A 12,609-nucleotide genomic window follows, 5' to 3' on the forward strand; every position below is an offset into this window, starting at 1 on the left:
GGCCAAGGAGCTTCATCCTAGCCAATCAAAATAGGGCTTTCAGAAAGGAGAAGTGGTCGATATAATTAGTTTGAACAAAGGGAGGTAACTACTTTTTTTTTATACTCTCCCAACAACAACAAATAATGCGACGATTGAAATCGTTGCATGCTATATAAAGGCAATCAGTTACAATATTTGTGATTGCTACGTAAAGTGTTTAAATTAAATTGTACGGAATATTCTGTTTAATAGAAATATTTAACAGGTAGAATATACCTTAATGTGTTAGGCATTATTATGGCCCATTTACAATGCAAATTTTCTTCTTTTTTTTTTTAATAATAAATGTAATGTATAAATTAAATTGTACAGAATATTCTGTTTAATAGAAATATTTAATACCTTAATGTGTTGGGCATTATTATGGCCCATTTACAATGGAAAATTTTTTTTTTTTTAATAATAAATGTATTCAGGATTAGATGTGGATTTCTTGATCCTTTTAGGCCTGTAATTGGCCGTTTCTTCTGAAGGTTCCGATGGGTCCCTACATTCTTCTATAGGGTGGGATGCAAATTCATCAGATTCCTCATCTGCTGGGGTGTCAGGAAAGTGGTTATGAGTGAGTGATAACTCCAACGGATATAAATGTTTGAGGCTATATGTTTCCACTGCACCATCACCTCTTTTTATTCGAGCAGAACGAACCTTGCCATCGTTGCCACTAAATAGCTCAATAACTCTGCCCAGCTTCCAGAAGGGCCTGGACTTGGCCGGATTCTTGACGAGTATTACGTCGTTGATATTTATTTTATTGTGAAATTCGATTTCGTGTAAATCCTTGCAACTCTCCCTCAGACTTAGCAAATATTCATCGTACCACATCTCTTTGAATTTAGATATTAATTCCTCTCTGCTTTCCAAGGTACTCACAAGGAGAGACCTAGTTATTGGTTCTGTCTCAACCAAACTGGGTGTGTCAGATTGGAAGGAGAGCTCACAGTTTATATTTGGATGAGTGAAGCAGTTGGGTGTTAAGGGAAGCAGATCAATATCGGTAGAGCATCTGTAGGTCAGAGGTCGAGAGTTCACGGCTCTTTTGATGTCTGATAGAAGGGTTAGAAGGTTAAAATAACTGATTTTAGATCGGCCAAGTGTTTTGAATAGGCATGACTTTATCACTCTGATCATTCTTTCCCAAGTACTTCCAACCCAAGGGGAGTATAAGGGTATTTTTATGTTTAATGCCAGCGCTTGAATATGAGTTACAGAACTCATTACTGTTTATGTGATGTTTAATTACATCACCACCTAAGGCTGCATTAAAGGAACGTGCATTGTCACTGTATATGTGACTGGGAACTCCATAGGTATTTGAAAACCAAATCAAGGCTTGAATGAAGGCTTGTGTGCTCATATCAGGTACAAGTTCAATGTGAACAGCCCTCACGTTCATACATGTGAAAATTAATAAATACATTTTATGAGACTTTCCATCTCTTTGTACCCAGATGTGACCTGTGTAGTCTATGCCTGTGTGTTGGAAAGGATTGATTAATCTAACACGGTGTTTTGGCAAATTTGTCAATTTGGGGTATTTGAAGGCTAGGCTGTTGAATTTCCTACAGGTATTGCAGTTAGAAATCACAGTCTTCACAGACTGTCTTGCCTGTGGGACCCAGTATCCGGATAACCGCAATTTGGTCACTGTCGTACCAATACCCAAATGCCTGCATCGATTATGGCTATCCATAATCAGTAATTTTGTAAGAGAGTGATGTTTTGCAAGCAATATTGGATAGATTAAATTGTAGTCATATCTTGTCGAATTGGCAATTCTACCATCCAATCTCAAAATCCCATCAGAATCGATGAAAACGTTAAGATTCTTCACCAGCACTGGGATTTCCCTGTCAAGAGGATTCTTCAAATAAGCAATTTCCTTTTCAAACGATTGCAATTGCATCATCTTTATCAGGTAATTCGTGGCTGTCTGTTTTGGATCTGAATGTTCCTTCACTTTTCTGCATCGATGCACAAACTTGAATACGAAAGCAGTTGATCGACACAACTTGTTGAAGTCCGAGAACCTGTCAAATGGAATCAGTGGTTCCCTAACAGCTTCACTCAATGTATTATGGAAAACACTTTCCACATAACACTTATTTTCCGGGATCAGACAGCTCAAAGTACTCGTAGGCCACTTCTCAGGTTGCTCAACAAGCCACGCAGGTCCGCATGTCCAGTAGTCCAATCCCTGTTTAAACTTTTCCAGAGTGATACCACGAGAAAGAAGGTCAGCCGGGTTGTCGGCAGAAGGAACATATTTGTAATGAATGCCCAACCCAAATTCCTCACTCAACTTCTCCTTCATTTCTCGAATATCTTTAATTCTGTTTCTGGTATACAGACTCTTTGCCTTTATATTCTCGGTGAGCAACCATGACAAAACAACTTGCGCATCCACAGAAACAAAAACGTCCTCTATGTTGACACCAGAGAAGGATCTCAGTATCATAGTTAAAGCCTTGAATGCAATATATACTGCAAGCAACTCCATCATAGGTAATGTCTTTGTCCTCATCGGGGCCACTTTAACCTTGGAAAATATTATGTGAGACTTCCCATTTTGCACGCCATATATGACAAATCCATATGCCTGTGGTGACACATCACAGAACAAATATAATTTCAGTTGGCTACCAGTATCTATAGCATGTCTTGTAAAAAATAGATCACCTAGACCAGAAAGGTCATCGGCCAAATTCGACCAGGTAGTCATTATGTCAGTAGGAACCTTTTCATCCCAACCCAACTTGAGCAACCACAATCTTCGGAGAAGTATTTTTGCCCTAATTGTAACCGGGGCACATAGTGACAGTGGGTCAAATATTTTTGCTGTCTGGGCCAAAATACCCCTTTTTGAGAGTATGTTCCTCTGAACCATAGTGTTAACAATGCTAATAGTATCCAATTCAGGGTGATATTTATATCCCAAGACCTTTTCGTACTCGCAACCATGCTGCACGATTCTGTCATCCTCCGTTATAATGTCTCGAAAAGGCTCATAGTTGGAGTTACACGATCTCAACTGGAAATTTCCCGTCTGCAGACGAGGCACGGCACTCTTATAGAGACTGATTATTTCCTCAGAAGAATTGCTGGTCATACATAAATTGTCGACATAAAATCGATTTTTCAGCATCTCAGTACATGCATCATTCGGAAAACGGCTGACATGGTGTTTGAGAACGTAATTTAAAATGAATGGGCTGGCATTGAAGCCAAATATCAATGTACAATATCGGAAGCAAAGCAAATTGTCTCCATCTTTTACGAAAAAACAAAATCTGTTTTTGTCCTCAACCGACCAGAGTTTGATCATAAGAAATGCCTTTCTTATGTCTCCCAATAATACATATTTGTTAGTAAGAAATAAGAGCAACAGTTCAAGCATGTTATTCATCATGTTCACACCCGGAGAAGATGCTTCATTGAGGGAGTAACCACCCCCGGTCTTCAACGAACAGTTAAAAACAGGCCTGATTTTAGTGGTTACCTGTTGATCCGACTTAAAGACCGGTCGATGGGGTATCCAAATGTATTTGCAGAAATCTTGTGGGGCGACTTCAATTCTCTCGATAATCCCTTCGCTCTCTTGCTGAAGAAAAATATCAGTATAGGTCTTATCCAAGTCCCTTTTCTCCAATGAAAGCATTGTTCTGTCAAGCACTTTAAGAGCGACTTGATAGTTAGAGGGAACGGAATCGATTTTGTCTTTATGCCAAGGTAGATCCACGAAATAAGAATTGTCCCTGAATTCGATAGACTTCCTGAAGTTTTCAATCCTATTTCTGTCATAATCACCAATTAATTCTTCGTCATGGGAAGCAGCAGCTGAGTCCACAGCAAACATTTTTTCCAAATTCCGTTCCACGTTGGAATTCTCAAATACATTTGGAAACGGATCCGGGTAGGAAGACTTGGGTTCCAATATGGAATTCAACTGTCGTTCAGGGCAATGGGCATATTTGGATATTGTAGTATGATAATTGACAATTGTTTTGGGAATTCCACATCTCACAGGACTGACTTGATGAGGATACAAAAAGTGTTGTACATTACCAAATGGGGCAATCCCTTGAGGCAAATCCCAGGCCTGTCCATTCATACATTTAATGATTCTGGAACCCTCCATGAACTGAAATATGTCAACTCCCAGGATACCCTGAATTGTTATGGAATCACCCTGTTTTTCATTTGAAAATGCCAATCTGTGTTTCAACTCATTCAGGTTGGACTTCACTTGGCCAAAGCTGGCGAACTCAAACTGCATACTGAATCTATCATCGACTAAAACAGGAATAGGGAGTTGTTTCCCCTTTCCCACGGTAACGTTCAAGACAACCTGTTCAAATCGCTTCATAGTCACACCCGCATAGGTCTTCATTTGATAATCGGTTGGATCAGAATTTCCATCAGGATACTTCAGCTCTTTAATATTTTCTTAGAAAAATATGAACGCTGACTCCCTGTGTCCAATAGGCAGTTAATAGTAGCTTTCTCAGATCCATAATTTAAAGAAATAGCTACAACAGGCAATATGATTTCGTTTTCATAAACGTGAGAGAATAGAGAAACCACTCTCTTAGTGTTGCACAGGGGTGCAATATGCGCCTTTGAAAGGCATAAGCTGCACGTGAGGGGTGATTTGCTCTGGAGTCCAGGACAATTCTCACTTTTATGTTTTAAGCTGGAACATCCTGTACACAGTTTCAGCTGCTTGCACCTCTCAACTCTGGCTTCATAAGATGCAAACTTGGTGCATTTTAGCATAGTGTGGCCACGTGATGTGCAAAGTTTGCAATATGCCCCAGAAGAGCTTGTAGTGAAATTCTGTAGAGCAGCATCACCATTCTTTTTTTCATAGGTCTTGACCTGCCCTTTATCATTCTTCGAGGGGTTTTCCGTAACCCGAAAAAGTTTTTTATTTCGAGACAGAGCACGAACTGCCTCATTGTAATTTTCAAAAATTTGTGTTAGAGACGGGTAACTCGTGCCCACTCTGTGGTTAATTTCCCTTCTCAAGGCAACTGGCAACTTTTCGTATATAATATGGCTGACCAGCAAAAATCCGGAGGAGTTCTCCTCAAAAAAATCTATCAGATATGAAGTCCTCAATTCGGATAAATCCGCTTTCACCTCAACAAGGTATCGCTTCACAGCCACAAATTCAGGGTCATATTGAGGAGAAGTAGAAATGATCTGCTTGAAGATCTCACTTATTATAAAGGGGACATCCAGGAATTCCTTGGTCAGCAAATCCACCGCTACATCGTAATTACCATCCTCCAAGGTCAGATGGGAAACCAATTGCAAGGCATAGTCACTCAAATACCCTTTCAATAAGGCTAATTTTGCCCTGCCGGAATCAATAGACTCAGTACAGCTTTTGAATTGAGCAATAAAATTTTTATATTCAAATTTGGAAGGATTGATTCCACTAAAGGTGGCACACTGCAACTTGGGGACAGAAAGCAAAGGTACAGAGGTAGGTTCATTTTTCCGTGATGTGGTGGGGTTTTCAATAGAGTTTTCAATGTCGGCAAGGCGATCATTAATATTAGCTCGAAAGCCAATTTCCCTCCTTTGCTCCTCAACAAATCCACACTCCCTTAAATCAAGTTCTGCTTTTATACACAGCCCTTTAATTTTATCATTTAAGGAGCGGACCTCAATCTGCAACTCCTTAATTATAGCTTCTTCCTCCTGGAAGGTTTTTTTTCTCAAACCTTCGCGTTCTTCCAACATGTCCGTGTTAAGGGAAATATCTTCCTTTAACACGTTTCTGGAGTCCATGAGCGCCCTAACACCCTTCAAGGTCCGGAAATCATCCATTTTACAGTTGTTTTGTTTTGGGAAAGGATGATGGTTTTAAGTTGTTTGTTTTTTTTAAACAAGTTAAATTTTGTGGGAGTATTGTTGATAATGTCTGTGGATAGGCCAAGAAGAGTTATGGCCCTTGGACGGAACTTAGCATAAATGGAGTTATCGCCCTTATATAAGGAGGCCATGTTTATTTACATTCGTATGTACGACGCCACGCTCTTGAACGAATGATGCCTGCTTTACGCGAACTTCAGTCGGTAGAAAGTTTCAAACTTTTAATAATACAACAGGAAATATTATATTATTTGTTCGTTTTTTTTTTTTGGAAACGAAATAAAAAAATTTTTTTTCTTTTAAAATGTTCATTGAATTTTAAACCTTTAACAAAGGCAGAAATATTATTTGTTCATTTTTTTTTTTTTGGAAGCGAAATAAATTTTTTTTTTTTCCTTTAAAATGTTCATTGAATTTTAAACCTTTAACAAAGGCAGAAATACTATTTATTCGTTTTTTTTTTTGGAAACGAAATAAATTTTTTTTTTTTCCCTTTAAAATGTTCATTGAATTTTAAACCTTTAACAAGGGCAGAAATACTATTTGTTGGTTTTTTTTTTTTTTTGGAAGCGAAATAAATTTTTTTTTTTTTCCCTTTAAAATGTTCATTGAATTTTAAACCTTTAACAAGGGCAGAAATACTATTTGTTGGGTTTTTTTTTTTTTTTGGAAGCGAAATAAATTTTTTTTTTTCTTTAAAATGTTCATTGAATTTTAAACCTTTAACAAAGGCAGAAATACTATTTGTTCGTTTTTTTTTTGAAAACGAAATAAATTTTTTTTTCCTTTAAAATGTTCATTGAATTTTAAACCTTTAACAAAGGCAGAATTACTATTTATTCGTTTTTTTTTTGGAAACGAAATAAATTTTTTTTTTTTAAGAGGGACTTCTCAAATTGGTATTCCTTTTTCCATTTTCCTTGCAAATATCCTCAGGAGTTCAAATCTTCTCTTCCCTTTTTTTTTTTTTCTTCACAACAAGCTGCTAAACGTTATTTAGTTTTGCAAAATATGGCGATTGCCGGGAGCTGGTGTCTTGTTGAAGTAGGAAGTCTGAAATTTGGTAGGTAAAACATTTAGAGACTGTATAATCCAAATATTTAATTATTTTAACTGAAGAGAAAAAATATTTTGTTCATCCAAAAGCAACATTAATTAGTATGGCGATTGCCGGGAGCTGGTGTCTTGTTGAAGTAGGAAGTGGGAAATACAGAAATAAAGATTGCTGAACTCACACAAGAATTGGAGAAAATTATGTATATTAAATTGAAAATATTACAAAGAAATGGTTCTTGCAAAACTAATTGTGTTTGCGGCTTTAGAAGTCCAATAAAAAGTTCTTTATCGTCCAAAAGTCTTGGACGGCTCCCTGAAAAAGTTCAATCAAAATTCGGCGGCAAATTTAGGAGAGATTTTCCATAGTTGTCTATAGGCCGACGATTGATTCAAAAAGAGGGCGAATCTGTTTGTCCAGAATTCTGCTTATATTAAATGTTTGTTGATTGGCCAAGGAGCTTCATCCTAGCCAATCAAAATAGGGCTTTCAGAAAGGAGAAGTGGTCGATATAATTAGTTTGAACAAAGGGAGGTAACTACTTTTTTTTTTATATTAGTCAGGAGGCAAAATCTGAAAAGAGGCCTAGAAATAACTTTAGGTGGTACGGAATGTTAGGAGCAGGCATTCATATCAGACTGTTAGAGGGGTCCATACTGAAGGTTTTTCAGGTGGATGCCCATTCAATTAGGCTTTTATTAATTTTTTAGAGCAAAAACAAAATGGCCGCTATGGTCGAAAATACAGCACTTATAACTGACATAGCTTCATGTGTATTTAAGATAAAATCATGAAATATTTTTAATATAATTTTATTATCACTTTTTATTCAAATCAAAGATGAAAACCATTGTAAAATTATGACAAAATCACCGATTTTTAAAATTTATGATGTTATCATAACATTTATAAGATGGTCTCATGCTAAAATAACTAAAAAACATGAAAATCTAATCTAGTCTGAATCATCATGGACACAGTTCAAAGGATTTCGATAAGTTTCCGCAGAACAACCACAACCGGTGGTGCATCTCAGTTTCTTCAGACGACAACTGCATCTTTGAGATTCACAGTTCTTGCACTGGCATTGTGTGAGTTTAAGGTAAATCTCTGGCAATGGCTCATCGCTCATCAGATGAGGCAGTATATTTCCAGTTGTGCCATCCTGATTCCATCCATTTCCAACCGGGGTACAAATGTCTGGACATGCGATCAGTGAAGAGAGCAAAACTTTACACTGATAATGTGCTCGCTGTATGTGTAACTTCAAGGAAGACCGAGTTGGTGGTAACCTCTCGGGATCTTTGGAACCCTTGAGGAACATTTTAAAACGCACATTATTGATTTTTGTGTCATTTTCATTGTTGGAATAGAGCCTGCAAATGAATTTCTCTACATCAGTCAGAGTTTGTTCCATGAGTGTGCCGCGTCCAAGTCCATCCAGTAAGGGACCATAACTGGTGAATGTTTTCCAGGCTGTTGTTTTGCCAATGCCACAAAATTGGCTGGCTGTGTCACAGCCTGATATGGCATGGAATCTGGGAAGGTTGCGACGAAGAACAGGATCAAGCACTACATTGTGTACAGCAACAAAACTCCTATCCTTTGCTGCTCCTGTCTGGAACCAGATCTCTCTGGTTAGGTAACTGGCAAAGTGAACAAGGAGGACAAGAATGTCTGTGTCTCTGGAACTAATGACCAGCCGCTCAAATCCAAGATCTGTAACACATTTACAATGTAACAGTATTCTGGTATCAGCTTCGTCGTGGTTACACTTTAAGGAATTGACGTTTGTTCCACGGGATGATTCTGCAGCCATCCTGTCATGGAATCCTCCAGAAGTCACAACATCGCGTTCTTTTTGTGTTAATTTTGCTTGACGAATCAGCTCCATACTCAAGAAGTGTTCTAAATCTTTTTTGTTCTCTGGGAGGTCAATAAACTGTCTCCAGTTATGGTAATGGTACGTCCCTGTTATTCACTTTGCGACGTATTGGCCGGCTTTTTCCAATCCAAGAAATTCGAGTGGTATCCTTGATGGTATGTGCTTCATACCAATGAAATACGACATCGACTCTGGAGCATGATTGACTAAAGTGACTAAAGACTGAGGTCACGAAATGGTCAGCGAGTTGTCCAAAGTTTTGGATATTTGCAGGTTTTCCAATTGCTTGGACAAGTGCCTGACCATCGATGATCACACAAGTTTTCAGGTTTGTTATTGGCAGTTGTTTCTCTACAGTTGTTCTTTTCTGGAGAATGTTGCCCAATAATGTCAATATTGTCTGCAGCATAATGACAGAACTTGTTTAGTGACACGTTCGATGGAATAGGCGTGTTTTTATTATCTGCAAACTGTTGCAGATAGTGAACTCCAAGAGTTGTGTCCAGTCTACACACCTGGTCATAACTGGCACAGTGCCCAGCGTGATGGACAAGTTCAACGAGCGATTTCGACCGGGTCGCCTGATGAATTGCCAGGCCTAGTCCAACATGTTTTGGTGTAAGCCTTTTACGTTTCGAGACAGCATAGACAAGGTCTTGACTGATGCTCAATGCGGTCCGTTTCACAAAGTCGTCATCTTCCTCTCTGTTCACTTTCTCTGACAGCAAAATACCGAGAAAAAGAAACAAGCTCTCTGGAATAATTTGTTCGGCATTTTCTTTGCTGATAGATATGCAGTTATCAAGTCCAGGGTGAGATTTTATGTCGCTTCTAATACGTAACGCACAGTGATGCAAAGTTAGCATTGCATCTGTCTCTGATTGTGAGAACTGGGTTTGCCTGAGATCATTCACAAATGTGTTGGTCTCCATTTCCTCAGATTTATTTTTCAATGTCTGAATAGCAATCTTGGATGACTGTGTAGAAAACAACAGCTGTGGTTGATGTGGATTAAGTTGTGGTACAAAGTATATTTGCCCGGGAAGAATTCGGTGCAGTTTCTCTTTAAGGTGGAATCTATTATCCCGGTATGACCCAGCTTCAATGCCAAATTCTCTGTGTAAGGAAGAGTACCTATCCCAAACATCATTCAGCAAATAGATATCACCTCGTGCCAATCCAGTTGACACTTCTGATGCGACTTTGTTAAAGCATATATCTCTGGGTGTTTCAGCTGTAATTGTATAGGACTTGGATGCTTTTCTATTGAACTTGACGTAACACTGAAGATGATACCTGGCATCTGCCGCTACAAGATCAGTAACTCCTGCTAGATGACACTGCATAACATGGCTCGTTTGAGCTCCTTCAAGAATTTTGTCAGAAACTTCAAAAGTGGCAACTAAGTATGTTTCTTTGTTGCTTTTCTTTTGGCAGAAGATGCACAAGTCAGTGTTCATAGTGGAAGATTTACTGTGTAATGAAGGTTTTCGTGGTGGACTCTCAGATGCACTGCTTGAGATAATGGTGCGTTCATACTTTGTTCTGAGCCCTGTTAGTTTTAAGGAACTTGTGAAGGTAGAATAACAGTCTTTGTGATTGATGACTTTAATCTTTTTAATGATTTTCTCAAAATCAATGGCTTGAATTCTTTCTATAGTGCGGAAGTTTTCAGAATCATTGTACTTCTTGCGTTCTGCAGCAGCTATGCGGGCCCTTTGAATTCCAACCTCTCCAAGATTTCTAATAGGTTTCTTTGGGTCTTTCTTCTGACAAAAAAGGCACAGGGTCCAATCAATACTTGTACTGGAAGACTTCTGAGAGCTTTGGGTGCTCACACTCGACTCCATATTGAAGCTCAGCTCAACTCAGAACATGCTTTTGGAGAATAAGAACAAATAAAAATTATGAAAATTAGCACATTATCATACTCTAAAGAACACTAGCTTAACTAATCAAATGTGTTCATGCTTTATTTTTTTTAATATCTATTTGATAAGCTCATAAACAACATCTACAGCGAATGGCACTATCATCTTCCCTTTCTCATGGAAAAAACGAAGAAAGATAACAAAATGGCAGTACCCGATACACGGACACTAGTGGGAGCCGACAGATAATAATAATAACTTATTATATATTACATTCATCACATATATAAACTTCTTATACATAGATTAAGTACAAGTGAATAAAATAAAAGATTTTAAGAAAATCATTTTTCGCTTTGGCAGCCATTTTGTTTTTTTGCAATAATTATCTTCCAAACTAGGCAAAGAACCCCACCAAATTCTTTGGAAAACTTAAACAATCATATAGTTGATGCTATAAAAAAGAAGTTTTATGACAATTGAATGAGATGTATTTTCTCTATACTGACCTACCAAATTTCAGAAATATTGAATTTGTGGAAGTATTTTTTAAAAATTTAGATAACATTGAAATTTTGTGACGTTTCATGGCTTAAATTTAGTAGCCAAATATGCAAACTTTACACCCTCCTAAAATCTGAAACATAACGTTTACAACCAAATAATTTGGCAAATCATCTTTACTCTCCAAGAGGAAATTTTGTGCCAATTTTCAAGTAATTCGGAGTTAGTGGGTGTAATTGCCAGGTGAATTGAGATAGAATGACCCAATGAAGTTCGTCAGAAATTTGGCTAAAAAGTGATAATAAAATCATTTTAAATGTATAAAAATATGGAATTCTTACTAAACAAAGTTTAATATACATCACAAATAATATTATCTCCAATTACAGCAAATTTCATAACATTATCTCAAATAGATATGGAGCTATGTCACATTATAATAGTACTGTATTTTCAACCATGGCGGCCATTTTGTTTTTGCTCTAAAAAATTATTAAAGGCCTAATTGAATGGGCATCCACCTGAAAAACCTTCAGTATGGGCCCCTCTAACAGTCTGACATGAATGCTTGCTCCTAACATTCCGTACCCCCTAAAGTGAATTTTCAAGATTTTGCCTTCTCCATCCGCAAGTGCTATTAAAAAAAGTCGATAAAAGTCGTCATTTACGAAATTTAAAAACAAATGTCTGTAAAACTGAGGCATTATTAATAAATATTTAGTAATTTTTCTTTTAATATTCATGAAGAGTCAAAATGGAATGGAAATTTAAATTTCGCTCCGTTTTAATCTTTTTTTTTTAATTGTACTTCTCCCAAACAAATATAATCAAGAAAATAACATTCAACAATTGTACTTTATATATATAAAACACGAAATATTAAAAATATATATATATTAACGAAAGAGAAATAATTCCATTTTTGAACGAAAAAAGTCAATTTGGTATATAAAAGTTCCGTTTAGTGATGTCACGTGATGACACGCGGTGTGAAATAATTGTCCCCAAATAAAAAAATGGCCCATCCGTACAAAGAAAACCAAATATTTATTATAGAAAATTACGTATAATGTTATAATTACAAAGAGATATATAGAAACACGCATGCGTACCGTAAACATATTATACCAAAATGTGGAAGCCATCCGTCCAGTGGTTATTTAAACTATTAATTACGAACGAACCAAGAGTTACATTTATATATATATATATATATATATATATATATATATATATATATATATATATATATATATATATATATATATATATAAAAGTTCTGGAAGTGATGAAATCATTGAAGGCTTATTCGGCATCATATCGGCTTTTGAAGCAGTTTTCGCACAGGAAGTTGTCGAGATGCTTGAAAA

The 12,609-nt window shown here is 37.0% G+C and overlaps 1 protein-coding gene across 1 annotated transcript; it reads right to left on the reverse strand.

Annotated features, from left to right (window-relative positions):
* Nucleotides 1–1,123: 1,123 nt before the first annotated feature.
* LOC145261256 (uncharacterized) lies at nt 1,124–4,432 on the reverse strand. The gene has a single exon (XM_080119657.1). The coding sequence runs from the start codon at nt 4,430–4,432 to the stop codon at nt 1,124–1,126; it is 3,309 nt and encodes a 1,102-aa protein (XP_079975783.1).
* Between the last annotated feature and the right edge of the window lie 8,177 nt (nt 4,433–12,609).

The sequence above is a fragment of the Euprymna scolopes genome, chromosome 3 (genome assembly GCF_053919585.1).
Source record: "Euprymna scolopes isolate OS-2025 chromosome 3, ASM5391958v1, whole genome shotgun sequence".
NCBI classification, from domain to species: domain Eukaryota; kingdom Metazoa; phylum Mollusca; class Cephalopoda; order Sepiida; family Sepiolidae; genus Euprymna; species Euprymna scolopes.